This window comes from Danaus plexippus (genome assembly GCF_018135715.1).
Source record: "Danaus plexippus chromosome 13 unlocalized genomic scaffold, MEX_DaPlex mxdp_15, whole genome shotgun sequence".
Taxonomy (NCBI): domain Eukaryota; kingdom Metazoa; phylum Arthropoda; class Insecta; order Lepidoptera; family Nymphalidae; genus Danaus; species Danaus plexippus.
Genome location: NW_026869849.1, coordinates 5,867,692 through 5,887,310, shown reverse-complemented (window position 1 = coordinate 5,887,310; position 19,619 = coordinate 5,867,692). Strand labels below are relative to the sequence as shown.

At 30.9% G+C, this 19,619-nt stretch overlaps 1 protein-coding gene across 2 annotated transcripts; it reads right to left on the bottom strand.

Annotated features, from left to right (window-relative positions):
- Window positions 1–12: 12 nt before the first annotated feature.
- Window positions 13–7,545, bottom strand: LOC116770423 (uncharacterized). 2 transcript variants are annotated; one of them, XM_061527641.1, is made up of 4 exons: window positions 6,383–7,545; window positions 884–1,034; window positions 230–778; window positions 13–160 (listed from the first exon to the last, which is right to left on the bottom strand). In XM_061527641.1, the coding sequence occupies exons 1-4, from the start codon at window positions 7,071–7,073 to the stop codon at window positions 49–51; spliced, it is 1,503 nt and encodes a 500-aa protein (XP_061383625.1). In that variant the 5' UTR covers window positions 7,074–7,545; the 3' UTR covers window positions 13–48. The 2 variants fall into 2 exon arrangements, with proteins under 2 accessions (XP_061383625.1, XP_032517780.2); XM_032661889.2 differs by lacking the exon at window positions 6,383–7,545 and adding an exon at window positions 1,884–2,478.
- Between the last annotated feature and the right edge of the window lie 12,074 nt (window positions 7,546–19,619).

Below are 19,619 nucleotides of genomic sequence, written 5' to 3'. Positions count from 1 at the left end.
TTAAAATACACATTCAAAATTAAAAATGAATTTTTATTTTTTTTTTGTTTATGTCCAATTAATAACAGCTTTTCCCATTCTCCATTTTTCTGCACAAGTTTTCGAACATAACGCAGCACTGAGAACAACCTCTTCCGTGTTTTCGATGAGAATAATTTTTCTGAAACAAATTTCACTTTTAATTGAAACATTAAAAAATATTTTTTAGTAATAAATTACGAATACTTACTCTAAACAGAATTCAAAGTAGACATAGTCAAAAATGGATTTTTTGCAATTCACATTTTCACATCTCGATATGGGCCCGTTGCATAAATCTTCTTTTATAAATCTTGGTAAATAATAAAATTCATTTTCTATAATGTCAGAAGGCGTGCAATAGCCTTTTCTATTAATAAAAAAACTTTCAGCTTCTTTCTTTCGAGTATAAGCATTTGATTCACCTTCATTGGAATTATTATAATAAATGTCGCTATTGTTTATATTAAAATCTTTAAAGTGATGATACAGATCGGTAATATTATTATTAAACTCCTTGTTGTTGGTTTCAGAATGAATAAGGCTTTGGTGTCCGTTTAGTTTAGTCGTGACGTCAGTAAGCATTTTATAAAACGTTCGCTTGCAAAGTTCTAATAAACTGGGTGGTGAAGCGAAGTTTTTATTTAAAATATTCAAATAATTCGATGGAAATTTGATTTCAAAGTTAGTTTTCGTAAAATCCTTCGGTTGGCCGCAATTTTTGTCATGCTGATCATCACGTCTTGGAAAACCTAAACATCTAAAAAAAAACCAAACGTAGAAAGTTATGGTATTAAAAATTATATTCAATAAAAGTTTTTTGTTATTCTATAACAATATTAAATGAAATACATTTCAAACGTACCCAATACTAAGACTTCTCGTCTGTTGTTCTCTGAACATATGATACCAAAGCGAATAAGGTATAAATTTCAAACTGGAGTTTCGCCAAAATCTGAATTCGCAATGATAATAATTGTATACGGGTTTTTGTGGTAGCCATTCTAGCTTATTATCTGAAATAAAAAATATACATTCATTTCGTGTAGCATATCTTTCTTCTCAGACAAAACACTTTCTTTGTGGCTTGCTTTTTATCGTTTGATTTTTATATCAGGTCCATTTTCACACAATTCAATTTATTAGATGTATATTTAAATTTTAAAGTTAAGTTATCTTGCTATTGTATTTTATTTTTTTAGAACAGATTACGATGATTTGCGTAACATTCGTTACAGTAAATGGGTTAAAGATCAACAAGGAAGCACTAAAGTTGATTTATTTCAGTTTAGTATCGAAAGCAGACGTAACTACGATGTTTCGTTCGCGTTACGAGCGACACTAAATCTGCAATATCTTGAGAGTTGTTGTAAATATTGTAGGCATCTACTTAGAAGGTATTGGGTATTACAGTACGGCTTACGTGGCAATTTAATAATTTAACAAAATAAAATTATAAGCCAGTACATAATGGTGTATACTGCAAAAATGTTATTCGAATATACATATAGGTACTTAACATACTTACCAATAGAGAAAAAAACATTTATGTGTCCATTTATTATGAAGTCACTTTTCACTAAGTTGTTTCGAAGTTAAGCTTCATTAGAATATGTAAATATGACGTATATTTACAGTTACGTAAAAAAATATAATGATTAATAACCCTTTGACTCTCTAAGAGCTTTAAGCATGCATATTTAAATGATTATATTATTTTGTTCTATATATAATCAGCAGAGTATTATAGTTATAATTAATCATTACTACGTAATGTTAGTCAATTCGTTACTAAAACTCGCCACGACCTCAGGTGGTCTTAAAATATCACACACAAAACGCAAAGTTAATCAACATATGATTACCACAAACCGAAAGATAACGAAGCATTCGCAATTCGGCTATCCTTAACGGTATTTCCCTAAGCTCATTTTCGTCCAGTATAAGAAATTTTAGGCTTCCCATATCACCTATCTCGTCCGGGACACATCTCAATCTATTTCCACTGAGGTCCAAACACTTCAGTCTTCCTAACTTCGATATCTCTCTCGGCAGTTCTGTAATGTCATTGCCGCTCAGATACAAGCTTTCTAGGTTATCCAGTTTACAAATATCACTCGGTATACGAGATATTAAATTTTCCTTTAGATAAATATCCGTTATCTCGGCTACTCCGCCTCGTAGATACTCTATTGGGAATTCTGTGAAACCTCTGTAGTTCCAATGTAGCACTGTATTTGTGTTATTTTTGTAATCCATATTATATTTGTGTTTGTTTATATGGGGAATATATATGATTTATTATATATTTTTATTAGTTAAAGCTGGTATTCTCACTATAAACTAATTATCAATACTTAATTGTACGTAGAATAGATTTTTTTTCTTATTTTATTGTTACATTACGGTATTATTGATAAAAATTTCGGGACGAGTTCCCTTTACACCCGTTTAAATAAGACTGCGTCTAACGCTCGAGGTTGTAGATTATTTTTAAAAGCAAGGTCTTTTATTTAAAATTAGAGCATCAATTCAATTTGATGGAGAAATTTATATTACATTTTTTATAGTCATAGTATACCCAACTCGATATCATGAGACAAAATTAATAACATTCAATCATTACGAGCCTATGTCATAATCATTAATGATGAACAGCTCATTAAGGTAAAGTAACTAACTCTTCCATTTTAAGCAACGGTTAAGTTTAGGCTTAAGATAGATTTAATGTATAGAAAAAACATACAATTCCTAATGTAACGTAAAATAAAAAAAACAATGAATATTTTTTCTGTACATCAGTTCAGTTTTATCAAACACAAAACGTTTCAGACTTACACACGTATATAAATACATATATGTATATATATAGGTGTACTTTTAAATGTTCGGTAATTATTAAAATACAATACACAGTGTCCTAAGGTTTGAGATTCCCAATTCAACATAACAAAATATTTTATTATTTTAATGTAAAAGAGTTTATAAAAAAAATGTATGTTATTGTACATATACATTTGCAATCTACCCAACATTTGGTAGTAAGTACTAACAAATCGTCTGTAAACGTCGAGAAACAATAAAAAATGGAAAAGTATTTGCGATTCTGGCTCGCGGCCAACTATCGGCATGGGTCGAGGACAACTCATCACAGAAACAATGAAATTATGAGCGTTTGACGACACTTTATTGATTCGTAATTAAAAGTGAACTTTATATGAGATAAAGATATCTATCGCGACGAAAATTTTAGTGGATACTCTGATTTGGTGTCAGAAATAAAAGCATAAATCATTTCTTACATTATATATTAGTTAGTTCTTATATATGATAATAATATATTTGAAAATTGTCAACTTAATAATAATTTTAGGAGATAAATAACAACTACTATTGTAGAAGTTTAAATACAGACCTAACATCAGACTTAAGATTTTGGAAATATGCTCCACATTAATACATTATTATTTACATGAACATGTAATAAGAGACTAATGGCTTCTTAAGTATTAAAAATATTTATGTTTTAACTAAGAGGCCGTAGGTTTCAGATAGTTTTAGAAAAATAGGGAATAGAATTATTCACAGTAAATAGTCATAGCTATTATTTACTAAACAATTTTACCCTATATATTTTAATTTTCAAGATTTCCCAAACATGATAAATAGGATAAAAGGTAATTAGTATTTTTCGAAATTACGTAATATATATATATATATATATATTGAACCTTTCTTTTAATTTTCTTAAGTATTATAAATCAGTATCAACTGATTATGTCTCATTAGTTACTTTATATTATCATCACTGTAACTCTTTTATGAAAATTTACAGTTATATAAGAATGCACATAGCACTTGATTACATAAATACTCATAAAATTAAGGTCATAATAACATTAATTATTATGTATAAATAATTTCAAAACAAAATTTATTCAATCGAAAAATCCATTCACACAAAGTGGTCTAAAAGTTTTTCAGTTTATAAAATATATTTGAAATATTGTAACAAGAGGAACGAGAGCCATTTTAAAATCTACGTATAATCCTGACTCGTTTTCCTTTGCCATCACTTTCTTCGTCGCTGTCAATGGATGACTGTCTACCGCTCATCATGAGCGCGTGGATTTCAGGGTTCATTGGCAGAACAGGGAAGGATGAACGACGAACCATCGGAGCTGGGCGGGCTCCTACGGCACAAAGCAGAATTGTCTTAAAATCCTTACAATATGTACAAATTTATGAAATATGCTTCTACTCTAAGGATTTTGCGTTATTTGATGTCTCAATTAATTTTCTCGTTGCTACAGTAAAATACCACTGCGTCTATCTACTTATCTACTTGTCTGCATTACATGTCAAACCTTTCCCTCGAATAATATAAGGCTATGTCATAGATCTGATGTATGTTTTGATTATCACATCGGATATCAGGTTAAAGGGACAAAATAAATAAAACCTAAATTCAATAAAACAACTTCATTCCATTTTTTTACTTCATTGGATTGTGATTGAAAATTTTTCATTATTTTCTGCATGTAAGTTAAACATTACATTTATAAAAGGATATAAATTAAATCTTCAACAGAGCAATATAAATTGTAATTATTGTTTAATGAAAAACAATCATTTAATTTTATGATGGCAAACGTTAAATTTGTAAATCCGTCGTGATATATTTTGGTTTTAAATCACGTACGAGAAAAAATATATCTTCCTGATTCTTGCATCTTCATCGGACAACCCAAATATTATGATAAAATCTAATAACGTATTAGTTACTTTACTCTAAAATGTATTAAAAAATAAAGCAGATTTTAGATGAAGATAAAACTAACACCTGTACTGACCTAGACTTACATATGTATGTATTAGGAGAAGAGTTTTCACAACAGTCACAAAGTTGGGAGTATAATTTTGTATTGCACAAAAAACAATCAAAGGAAAATTATTGTTTGAAGCTCACAGAACATTCAAAGCATTCTTAAATAAATATTTTAAAAAAAAATCGAGGATAATAGCTTTTTCTAATGAAACAAAGTAAATGTATGTGTTTAAGTACTACAAAAAAAAATCAATATTAGAAAAAAAAACCTTTGAAGTCCCAATATTAGAATAGCATACATATACGTGTGATACGCTGTTTTAATATTACTTTTGCACTTATGGTGGTTAAAAAAATCGAAATTCACTAACTAAACAAAAATAAAATCCCAAACGGGCATTTTTTTCGCTATCACTATTTCTATTTTCAAACATGGGTTTTGTGTATATCATGTAACAATAGAGCCTTGATTGATCGATCAGTTGGAAAATTGCTCAATCTGCAGTAAATTATTTGTAAATATGAAGTAACCTGTACACTATTTGTCAGTTATATAGAACTTCGTTGCAATGTATCTGATTGGAATGAGTGAAACAAATGAGAGGATATTAAAATTTCTAAAAGCATATTTTTATATTATTTTAATGATTTCTCTCAACACCATTTAATTCACTGCAACAAGTATCTAAATTGTTTGTTAAAATCATTTAACCCTAATCAATTTTTTTGTAGGATTATACAATATCTATTAAGACATAGTTCTAAATACGTGAACTCTGGATAAATGGGATAACTAATTATTTATCAAGTAGATAAGTCATTATACATACATGCATCAGTATATTCATAATAGAATTATAACAATCTTTTATTTGTTTAAAAAAGTCCCTTAATATGCTATATTATATGTTGATTTGTAATTAAAAACTACAAAGAAGAAGCTAACAAAATGTGGGACAAGGTGAAATATAGGTAGATTACAATCTAGTGAAATCTCGTGACTTTTACATGATTTTTTTTTTCATTTATTTAAAATTATACATTAATTTGGATTCCAAAAAACTAAAACATCTGTCAAAAACTAAAACATCATATGAATATATGCCATCCTAACGTAATAAACGTATCTGGAATACTCTTAAACAAATGGTCTACAAAATACATGACACAATATAATACAAAATATTCTAAAAAAGTTTAAAGCAAACAAACCAAGCAAGCAAAGCAAAGTGATAAATGCATTTAAAATCAGTGACATTCGAACATAATCAAGGTGCGATTTACCTGAGATATTTTTCAGTCGTCAGACAGACCTTGTGAAGAGAGGAAACAAAAATAATAGATTCATAACCAATAGTCAAATAACACATTGATTACCACATTGAGATTCATAATAGTATAAATATTTGAGGCCTGAATTTGTCAAACTCATTATATACATTAAAAACCGTTTTAAAATTCATGCCTCTTGAAAGTGAACTATTGAAGAAATATGTTAAAATTTAAGATATCTAAAGTGGTTTGTTCAAAACGTACCAATCAATTTAGCAACCGATTGCCTCTTAGCATGTTTTATGTCAGTCGAAGTCTCTCCGATCGACGCCGGCGCTGAGTTATCACTTTTATTGGTTTTCTCACTAAGATATGAATTAATTGATTCTCCTCTCATATAAGGTCTACTCTCTTTTCGCCTCTTTGTTTCTTCATCAGAGCTTACCGTAGACTCAGCCAATGGAAACAATTGAATTCCAAATTTACTCGACTCCCGTCTTAATACTTTTTTATTTGCAAATTCTGCAAGCGATTGTCTTCTTTCACCATTTGGGTTCAGCTTTAATCTAGCCTTTTCTTCTTCTTTTACTTTCAGTATATCCAACAGAGCATTCAACACCAATACAACTAGAAATACCGTTATTCCTATCACTGTGATAGTATTGTCTTCGCTGTACATAACTCTGGCTTTAGGTTTTTTTGCTAGCGGCAGCGGTTTTCGAGTAAAGACTTCTAAAGCGTTGCAAGAATCTTTAATAAATAAAGGGAACGGTTTTGTTTTTACCACTTTGGCCTGAATGTTGTTCGATTTTAAACCAGGCACAGTCTCTTCGTTTGAACCCGCCGCCGTTGTCTTTACCTCATTCATATTGTTTGTCATAAACCACATGTTAACATTGTACAGGCAATAAAATATAACGAAGAATATGAAAAGTAATATCTTACGCTCACCCATGTTTACATTGGAAAGCACTTGTTTGTTTTGAAATGGTTTCGGGTTTGTGTATAGCAATTCGCGTATTACGATTGTTTAAATGTTAAACTTACATTGATATGTGATCTGTAATTGTGTTGTTTTACAAAAATTTCTAGCGGAACACAACTGGCGGCCACGTCAGATATTGTTGTGTGTACAGAGGCAGCTACCGTGCGCATGTGCAGGTTCAGCTGAGGCGTAGGGGGTCGATTTTATATAGCTACTTCGCACCAAACACATGACCTTATCGTACAAACTATTTATTACGCTACTATCTATGAATTCTCGTAATCATATTATGGTTATCAGATTTCCTCTTCGCCAGCTATTTTTATCAAAATTAATTTAGAAGCTTTCGATATGCATATCCTACTGACACTGATAAGTTATGTTTAATAAATTTTCAACACATTCTAACTTTAACTTCATCTTAATTTTTTATCCTTTCATTAAAATACACATTAAACCTGTTTTCTGTCTAATTACATTCTAATGTTGACGGCACTCAGTATAATGGGTTATTTAGGCTGACAGTAGAATAATTTTTGATCTACCGTCTTCTGCTATTTTTAGCGATCCGTTTTATACTTTATCTGTGGCAATTATAATAACAAATAGCTTATGTAAAACTGAATTCCCATATAAAACATAATCTTTTATTTACTTAGTAGTAAACATGTTAACGGTAAGACGACGTCAAAAAGATTACTGCAAAGTAATCGGAATTTTTCTTACGAGCTTGCATCGTCAAGCTAAACGGGGATAGTTTATAGTTTTTCAGTTATAAATCTTCCTACATGTCGATATTAGCGTAAGTATATAAACGAAAAACTATAAAACTGACTACATTTAATTTGACCATACGAATCGTGGATACAGAACGTCAAGTTTAAAATTGTTAACAGATATATGAAATTTAAACCTGAAAATATATTTTTATTTGACTAATGCCACGATAATTCGTGTAAAATACTACAACTAAAGATATTTATCAGAGTTTTAGAAGAACTTTTTTTTGAAAGCCTAGTTTCAAGTAATAAAATAATATTTTTGGGTAATTTTTACAAAACTTCGTTATAAAATTCGAGAACACAATTTAATATTATTTTTCTCAACAGTGTAATTGCATTATCACCTAACTGTTATCTGATATATCATGTATAGTACATAAACATGTATTTAATAAAGATTATATAATGTATACGCAGCTCCAAGGAACTCGTAAGTTAATAGTCACATTTCATATAAAAGCTAATTGCTTGGATACGTAATTTTCTGCTAGTGAGTTTGTTTTAAAGTGGTGAACATGATTGTTATCTCATCGATTACTCTGTAATTTAAGAAAATCTCATCTTCGCTTTAGAAACTCTCTATACCATACACGTAACTAGCACCATCTCTTAAAATTGAAATTTGTCAGGTATGTTAATAATTTCATTAAGAATTATTATTTTTATTTTTATTGAGAGTAAATGTTTAGGGAGATTTTTTTTTAACTATGGACTTACAACTTTGGTTTAGTCTGAGATGACAGGGATTAATAGCCCCAGCCTCTTAAAAACCACTCACATATTACATAATTCATTCATAAAAGGGACTAAGTATAACGTAAACTTATAATAACATAGCATACTAAAACATAATAATACGTTTAGATCATCCCACTATACTTTTCATTCATTAAATAACAATTAAATTCGAAAAGGGCCAGTAATCCTTTTGTTTTTACACTCTGTGCCAGGAATTGAATTTTCCATAATGCAGCCCGCATTTGTGGCTGTAATTGCAGTCACGTGCTTGGTTTTCTTAAATATAGCTATTGCATCGGTGTTTATGCCTCGCTTTATTTCACCTCTTAATTGAATTTCACGCTCAAAGATTTTTAAGCTGTTGCAGCTTTAAAATATCTACGATTTTGAGGTCCATTTGTTACGCTGTGTTGTGTTTATTGGTTACGGTTTTTGGTTTTAATTGAATATATATCTTTAAATGTCTATTCCGGATTTACTGAGAGAATATCAACTGACCTTTTCATAGAAGTGTATATATATAAAGTCGTGAAAGTTATTGTAGTAAATGTATCATTCTGAGCAGAATAGAAAGTTTTTTGTTTTTGTTTTTGTACTTGTAATGCTCGTCAATTAATAATGTAGGAAAATGTATAAAATATTATTAAATAATTAAAAAGCGTAACCCGTTTGGGTTTGGAACCTACCTCAAATATTTTATTTCGAATTGAACTATTGCAATAATGTGCAACACCTCCTAGTTTAATGCTTTGCTTAGCAAAATTGAAATCACGTTTAAAAAACCGTATTCCGATATTGCATTCCTGGAATGGAATGGTTTGCAAAAAGATTTCCATTTCGCATCTCGTCGCATACGGATGGAGATTAAAATTTGCTGTGATAAAATGTATGTCAATTTCGTTTTTTACGTAGAGATTTAAACTTTACAATATGTAGATCGGTTCAATGGATGTTTTCAACGATTATGTTATGAAGGGTAATTTTTAGGTCTCTTTTATTATCTCATCTACTCGTACAGAGACTTGTATCATAACTGTTATGCTTTAACTTAATTAATTTACATATTACTAGGCTTCATGATTTTCGCGTAATATTGTTTTGATATAGAGAGCTTATTCAAAAAAGGAGCAATTATAATCACGTTTACATTACCATGATATTAAAATATATATATTTAATTATTAGTGCTATAATTATAAACATATGTACATAATTGTTGCTTCCTAAACAAACATTTTAAAATCATTGCTTACATAATTATATGTAGATATAAAACATTTCATTATTTGTGGGTTGTATTTAAGAAATAGTATCTAATCTCATGTTGTAAGCAACAATATGTTTTTCTATAAAAGTATGAAACTGCTGAATTTACATACGGATGATAACTGATGATATCGAATATGTTTTTAAATTGTTTTATTTCACGTGTTTAAATTTCATAATGTTGTCTCAACTTATTCAATATGTTGCACTGATTTGATTTTAATAAAAGCAAGTCGGCGAGCTGAAGCTTAAAGAAGCCGCAGTCACCCTCGGACGTGAAGATAAGCGATCACGTGCCAGTAATCACAAAGCATGATTTTAAAACAATGTAACAGTTCTCTTGGTGATTGGAATTAATTCATAGATGTTATTGTTATATGGTAAATAAGATATTTTTAATTTTTTACCTATACTTTAATATGAAATTTAATAGTAATATTTAACTGATCCTTTCCTTTGTTACAATTTGTATATTTTATCGAAAATTTAAACAGACAATTTGCATTTAATTTGGATAAGGCGTTTAAATACTTAGCTTCTGCAAGTATTATAATTTCTAAAAGCTCTCTCTACATATGCTAGCTTAATAAAATTTATTCACAGCTTTAAACAAAGCATCCTTAACTGAATGTCTTATTGCGAAGAAAAGGTATAGTAATAAAAACAGAGCATTAGAATTTAAGATCTTATTGTTGTAGATACTAATGATACTTTTGACGCAAAAGTCGTTCCAAAGCTTGATATAATTTAATAAAGGTTTCTGCATGTTCGTTAAATATGTTTGACTGAAAAATAGAAACAACAAAATCGATTACAATCTCATTCATTCAGTGATTGCGTCAATTATTTCGCCCAATAAGCAGTTTTATATTCTCTCTGGGGTACCAAAACGTTCCCCCAACGAATGCCTAATGAACTCGAATGGCTTTGTTACAAGATAGAGCCGATTTCATTCATCACATTTGCATTTTAAACCTTAAATCTTTGCAATAAAGTCCTTTCCTTAAATCACGTAACTAACTCCGAGGAGTACGACTTTTATATCAATTTATGATCTCAAAGGCTTTATCTTAGAATCATTTGGGGGTACTGTGATTGATAAGTTTTAGAAATTTCTAAATTATTTTGTTACTTTAATTTTCTTTGTCAATGTGATTGATAATTAATAGTCAGATTCTAAACCACTCAGACAAAATAAACATAAAAACTAGCGCAAAAAACATATTTGTTGTCATATTTCATTTGCTAACGATTTTCACGGTCCAAATACTTCATTATATGGAACATTCGATTAAATCGCTTTCGATGTGAAACGGAAATGATCTTGAATAGCCAATCGTAGATCCTTGAAAAGGGATTTTTCCCCAATTTCAATTTGAACGCGTCCTTAATGAGAGTATTGAGATCAGATATTTCTCTTCTCACAGTCCGTCTTATTGAATTTCCTTTTAAAACTTATCAGTTTAGAGATAAATCCATTTTGCATCATTCAAATAAAAATACATGCTTTTAAATTTTTACAACTATTTGGTAATTTTTTTCAAATAAATTTTAAATGATTAAACTTTAAATATAATTTTAATTTTAATTTTTAATAAATTTTAAATTTTAAATGTGAAAGAATGTAAAAGAAAAAAGTAAATCATGTAACATTTTTCCAAATTTTTACAGTTTCTATTATGTTGAATGTTTTCCGAAATAAACAAGATTTTAAATAATAATATCATGTTATTTTTAATATAAGTAACCAGAACAGACCAATTAAATAACAAAGATGACAAACTGCCAACAAAATAAATCCTGAATATTTGTCGAGTTGGTTTCCCGCTTGGCTACGTGACAGCTAGGTGGAGATTAAACAGAGATTAACTTTATATTGTTGGTTGGTTTCAATATGCAGATATATCAGAATGTTATTAATTTATTTTTTTTTTTTCATTTTCAAATAGCATAATGAGATCTAAGATTTTCGCGAGTGTTATTCATTTAAATGAAACAAGTATTATTCGGATATACTACGCGGATTTTATTATTTAAAAACTACATAATCCCGACGTTTCGGTTACTTTGCAGCAACCGTGATCACGGGTAGACGAGCATATTTAAAAGTTTTGCTTAAATATTATAGTTATGTAATTTAAGATTATTCTAATAGTAGTTAGGAAAAAAACAGAAATATATTATCTATATTTATTGTAGTTAAAATTTTCAGTAATTTCTTCCGGATTAGTAAATAGTCTAGGAATAGAATGATTATATTTGGCCTATATGTGTTACTATTATGTTGTGATTGTATGTATACATTGGTGACTGGGGTTATGCAAAAATTCAAGGAACATAAAAACAAGTACCAATAACTATATAAGTGTTAATACCCGATTAACTTAAAAATGACTTCATAAATTCTCATCAAGAATTTTTTAAATATAGCAACATAAAAACCTCCCGACTTTCAACTGAGAGCGATAATGCGTAACAAGTTAAAACCTAGAATTTATATTTAAAGTAGACGTCACAGTCATTTGCAAGCTCGGAGACAATCCCTTTAACCCTGAATGAATCAGATATGACCCACTACCTCAAACTGCATCTGCCCCGGATCGCATCATGAACAAGCCATAAACTATCAAGCGTTCTTCTAGTAAATCGCTTAGAAGTGCCTATTATAACAGTATACGAAGTAGATGCCGACATAGAAAGACAATTGATCTTCTTCGACATAGCAAGAAAGTAGAAGCGAATGTCTCGTGAATAGCATACGAGAATATTTATCACATTGTTGAATGGAGAATATCTTTTCCATTTCCTCTCTTCGGGCCGGAGTTCCTCGGCGCTCAACTCTTTAGTCTTCTTTTCATTAATTAGTCTTTTCGAGGGATAAATGGCTTTTAAAACAAAGACTTAAAAACATATCGAGTGTCAAGTAAAATAAAAAATAAAACAAATTAGCTTTTTATTCATACTTAAGAAAATTATAATTTTTTTTGACGAAATTTTAAAAGTTTCTAGTAATATTGCAATCTCAAATAGTAAATTTTGTAATCTTGTATAAATTAAGTTAAAATGCAAAATTTAACAACAATAGCAAATGTAGAATAGAGAGACATACTAATATGACAAAGAATAAAATTTATGTAAAAAAACTTTTGTAGCATGGTTTGGATATAATTTTTTTTTTTTTTATCTTCTCTTATCACAAAACTTTCATATTATTATCCTGACCGGTGTAGGTGTTGTTGAAGGTTTTTATATTTAATTCTATCTTTTCATGAAACTATTAACAAACTATTAAACTTATTTATTTTCATTATTAATGTAGATATAGCAGTAAGGAAATATTATTTTGGAATTTTTAATGACATACAAAATGCAAATATAAAACTAACTTAGTCATCTATATTTAAAGTGCTCACGGGGTAAATGTGAGAATTACTAACAGAAACATTAATGGCACTGAAATTTCTATGAAAGAAGCCCACTAGTTAATTCTGATTACTTAAAAAGGTACTATTAATACTTCTGTAACAAGGCAGAACCAAAGTTACTTCATATAGGAACGAGACGAAGTCATTCCTTTATAGCTGTGGTGATTAAATTAATACGTATTACAAATTACGTAGATGTAATCTCTTAACTTGTGTGATTAAAATTTAGGAGAACCATGTGTATGTCAGAATCTACTTTGAAACTCGAACAATTATAATTAAACGTCTCACTCTTCAAATATGTTTTAGTTATTTCTCGCAACTTCGAATTCTGATGAGAATTTACATTGATTACTATTATTTGCGATAATGCGAATTTTTCTTGTCATATAGGTCTCTTGACCTTTCTTTGTGATATTGTTGCTGGTATTATAAAGAAAAATATACGTACAACATTTTTAATATCCAAAGACAACGAAAAAGAGAATAAAATATGTTCCTAATATCTTGTAGTAATACACAGTTCATGAATTATTCTCAAAATATACGTATCCCTCTGAGCTTATGAAATGACTTTATGAAGTGCTTGTGGTTTTTCTTAAAATTTGTTTTTGCAAAAAAAGTAATGACATTTTTCTTATACGAAAAAAGTACGCCTTCTTTATATTGCTGCTTACTTAAATCTTAAATGTTCAAAGATTATATACAAAGTACATTTTATAAGAATGAGCTGATGGATAAAAAAATATTTAATTAACTCATTTGTGTTAAAAATGTAGTAAATTTGAATGCTTACGAAAATATGATAACCAAAAAAAAAGAGTTAGAGAAGTATTTAAAATTAAGACAGAAAACGTTTTCTGCTATCTACAGCTGTTAACACGAATACCTAAAGATGTTTATAATTTACTTATTATAAAGTTAAAAAAAAAGAAAGAAATCATCAAATTTTAATAAATGAGTAATATGCTGATATAAGGTTTTAAAATATAACTGAATTGGATCCTTTAGCTATTTTTGAAGCACAAACGGAGCTTATCGACGTTTTTGTTTTTGATGTGCTTTAGTGATGTTCTGTCAGCGAATATTAGAATTAATAGCAGCAGCTGTAAACTTTTACAACAAAGCTTGTCTCTAGAATATAACTCATTGTTGCACTAAGCAGCACTAAATTTCAACAACTCATAATTGTGCATAACTGAGTGCAATTTCAGAGATTATTTGCACAAATATTAATTACAAAGGCATCCCATTTATACAGTTTCTGTTTCTGGAAATTTAATTACTCTACTTTCAGTTAATTTAGAATTATGAATGGGATAATTTAACTTAATAAATAACATTGAAGTTCTTTAACGCTCATAAACATGAGGAAACTTCTGATTGCATAGCAGTTTCAACACTCAGTAAAACGAAGTTGATCGCGAATTTTCTTACAACTAAATTATAAGTCACATGTTCCGTATCAAGTTCGGTCGCAAAATTATTAATGATTTTATTTACTGAATTGATTTTCTAAAAAACTATTTCATGATACATTCATAACATTGAACTTTAACATTGAATGTGTATCGGAAATAAAATTATAACAGAGCTTTATGAAAACATTGATGTATTTATGAATTTTTGAAAATAAACCTAAAAAAACAATAATTAATGGATAAAAATATTTATTTGTGTGTGTGTATGTGTATGTATTTAATTATATTTGTATGTGTGTTATTCCTCTATACACTTATGTAGGTTGGTTCTTAATAACATTGGTCCCTGTAGGTATACATTGCTTCATACAATGGTAGTCATGTTATATAGATAGCTGTGACATTAATGCCCATTTGGTCGAAGTCATGAATATTTTGCATAAGAGGAATGAATATAGAACCATGTCAAAATAATATTATCCACCGTCATAAATAATAATGATTATGACAGGTTCATATTAACATTATCTATCGTTTCATCTCCAGTTCTTGACAACAACAACAATTTTCTTTTATTACAGAGATAAAAGAAAGCAGTGAAATAGATTAAATGGGAGTATTATTTATACAAGGTTTTTCTTACCTTTAACATGAATTGCCTTCGCAATAAAGATTTGGTTGTCGAGGATAGTGATATATATTTTCTTATAGATAGAATCACTAAAAATATATACAAATTATTTTTTTTATTTCAGATATCCAGATAAACTTATCCCTTATTAGCATTGTTTGAAATTTAATGAAATAAAGTCCTCGAAATTAGAACTTATGACATATGAAATGAAACGCTAAATTAATTAAAAGTAACAGCTCTCATTTGTGAATTTACCACCGCAGGATATAAATGTTGGACATATTATACAATAAAACAATATCTTAAAGTAGAAACTCCTACTCTGAATTAAATTTAAATTCAATTAAAATATCACGCAACTTTGTTTTACAATATTGGCTGTTTGAAATATGTGTTCATTTGAAAGCCTGAGTTCAATGTGGTGTTCTAGAACTTCAAGTTGCATAGGGTTGTCAATTTTTTTTATAATTCATATACAACGGAGCAAACACATAAATAAAACACCCAGTTCATTAAACTTATGACCCTTGTAAAATATCGTATAAAAATGATTATTTGATTATGACCTTTGGCTCCTTTGTCATATACCTATTGTAACAAAAAAATTTCTCAACTCTGCTGAGAATAAATTTTGTTAAGTTAAGTAAATCATTTTTGTACAAGGACATTAAACAAATTACACATACGAAAAGAAAATGTCTACAGGAAACTTAATAATGGATAAAAATGATTATAACATGTTTTTATGTTTTAGTCAAGAAGTAGCAACCCTGGGACTACGAAAGCGAGTTTCCCCAAGGTGACCTAGTATAAATCAGTTAGTGAGGGGTCATCGAGATCGCTAAATGCCATAACTGTGTCGAATCCGGGGTCAGTACAATAGACTGACCGTCTCATAATTAATATGCATCGTATGAATCTATAATACCACTTAGAACCCTAAATAAATATAAATAATAATATGTTAATAGAGCATATCGAAGTTGCTTTGACGATATAGTTTCTATACTTCTTTGACAAATGTTCATATTCCACTTACCTATATATATAAATCGAAAATTAATTTATATATAAAAAGGTTTAAAATAAAGAGATCATGAATGAATGGTAGCAATTGTAGAGGTCCACTTGCAAATAACACGTAGGTATGTAGTATGAACGTACGTAGTATGTAATACATATGTAGTGTGAAATTTTCTTTGTCATTAGTTACTTGCTGCTACATTTAAACAAATTTTAAAGATAAACTAGTTCTTGATATTTAAAAGAAAATCATAAAAATGAATTTAACTAACAATAATTTCATAAACACCAAATATTATTTAGGTTTGATAGCTTATGATGCATTCTCAGAATAGTTACAGTAACGAAGTAGTTCCTTATTATTATGATTGATAGAAACAATTCGTTACAAAAAGAAAAGTGATGGGCCTCTTAAACCTACACCTGGGTCGCAAGTCCCAGGCACTGTTGAAGCTCCTTTCCCTGCAACGATGGATCCGGCACCCGCACGGTGAATCCATTGAATGCTAAGAGGTTTCGTCTCATGATATTATAAAATTATTTGATCGTTATAAAGGTATACTTTATATTACCAAGGGGTAATAGTAAAAGTTGCCAATACTTTTATTATTTTTTGAAGTAATCTCCGTTTCCTTCTACACATCGTCGCATTCGATGAAACTATGAGAAAAGCAGTGGGCTCATTCTTCCTTAGGGGTATCTTCTATGACATTGTCGTACGCTTTTACCGCATCTTCAGGGCTCGTTGAGCGAATACCTCGAATTTTATCTTTAGTTCTTGGGAATAAATAAAAGTAGCAGGGCGCCAGGTCAGGACTGTATGGCAAATGACTTATCTCCTCGTTACCTGCATGAGTCAAATATACTACAGTCCGTTTTGCGGAGTACGCTGAAGCATTGTCATGGTGAAGGAGGATCCTACTTCGAGGGCGCTGCTATCGAATTTTTTCCAAGACAACAGGCAAACAGCGATTGACATTCCAGTCTGCAGTCCTTCCATCTGCTAGCACAACTGTCGCGAAATGACCGACCGTAGAATGAGACAATCATCTTTTTTTTTTAACTTCTTCCTTTCTTTACCTTACTTGGCTTATCTTCTAAAGGAAACACCCACTGAGCTGATTGCCTTCGGTTACGGGTTCGTACCAATATATCCAGCTTTCATTATCTGGGACGAGGTCAAATACAGCATTTGAGTCACCGCCGTTGAACTTATCTAACCTTTGGTGACATCAGTCCATGCTAAGGTGATTTTGATCGTCGATTAAAGTATGGACAATCCACCTGGTACAAATATTTCTGACTCCTAAATGTTCGTGTAATATTTTTTGAACTTGACTAAGACCTATGATTAGGTTTTCTACTGATTAGTCAATCTGTCATGTTTTTCTATCATGCGTCGCACAGCACTGATGTTATCTTCAGAGATCACTGTTAAAGGACGTCCCTTACGCAGATGATCATTGGGATTACTACGTCCACACTTAAACTCGTTAAACTAATTGTAAATAGTGGCACAACATGTGGCTTCATTGCGAAATACTAATTGCAGCCCCTCATAGCTTTGTAGTTGAGTAAGCCCACAACAAAAATCATAATAAAACAATCACTGAAAAATTTCTCGCGCTAGGTTCATTTTCACGTGTAATAAGAGATTAAAATTTGCCGCTTATACACAAAAACATATGAAAAATTAATGCAATATACTATATAAGTTACCAAAGAGTTTTAAAAGTAAAATTGAATAAAGTTTTTATTAGCAATTTTTCAATAGGGTCAGTTCTTAACACTTTCAGTGTCACCCACTTATATCTGATGAGATTCCGATTAATAAATAATTAATACCGAATGATCAAATTAGTTTTGAAATTTTTGAATTCAATAGTAAAGATGTGGCCTTTTCACACATTGGTATTATATAAGTACTAATAGCGGATATTAACGTTTGCTTATTTTATTTTTCAATTTAAAAAAATCGTACTATTTTACTCTTTTTCAAAATGTGGTTGTGGTTATTATTTATGGAGAGTTCTAAAATATTTAAATGAAACTAATATAGGGTTTTCCATTAAGGGCGCTTGATCTTTGAAATGCAAAAAAAAATACATGTAGGAAAGATATTTGCGAATTTTTTTTTTATTTGGAAGGTCTATCGACCCCATTATGTATGGAATATGACATCATTCAAATGACCGCCACGGCTTCGGTTGGTGGCGCGCACACGAAAGGTCCAATTTTCGATGACTCTGGCGCACAAATCGGGCTGTATTTGATCGATGGCGTGGCGTATGTTGACTTTGAGGGCATCGGTGGTTTGCGGATTGTTGGCATAGACCTGCGACTTAAGAAAACCCCACAAGAAAAAGTCCAGCGGGGTCAAATCGCACGATCTCGGTGGCCAGTTCACGTCGCCTCCGCGCGAGATGACCATGTCCAGAAATTGCTCGTGCAGAACTTCCATCGTAGCGTGTGCTGTGTGGCACGTAGCGCCGTCCTGTTGAAACCACCTGTTGTCCAGATCCATATTCTCGATTTCAGGCCAAAAGAAGTTGGTTATCATCGACCGGTATCGCTCACCATTGACGGTGACGGCCACACCATTATCGTTTTCGAAAAAATACGGACCAATCACGCCTCCGGCCCAAAATCCGCACCAAACAGTCACTTTCTGCGGGTGCATTGCCACTTGGTGAACCTCGTGTGGATTGGTCTCGTCCCAAATACGGCAATTTTGCTTGTTGACATAGCCATTCATCCAAAAATGCGCCTCGTCGCTGAAGATGATTTTTTTGCCAAAATCGGCGTCAACTTCCAACTGCTCTAATGCCCAGTCAGCGAACACACGGCGCTGTCTATGGTCATTAACCTTGAGCTCTTGGGTCAGCTGGATCTTGTACGGGTGCAGGCTCAAGTCACAACGCAAAATTCGCCAAGTTGTCGTCTGCGAAAGGCCGAGTTCCTGTGCGCGACGCGGAATTGACTGCCGCGGGTTTTCGAGGACACTGTCGCGCACAGCGGCGATATTCTCGGCAGATCTCGCGTTACGTTGACGCACGGGAACCGGCTGATTGTTAACTGACCCGGTTGACTCGAATTTGTCCACCAATCGACGGATAGTCGACTCGGCAGGACGATCATCGCGACCGTAAAACGGGCGAAGTGCGCGGAACGTTGCTCGAACTGAAGACCCATTTTCATAAAACAATTTTATGATTTGCACGTGCTGC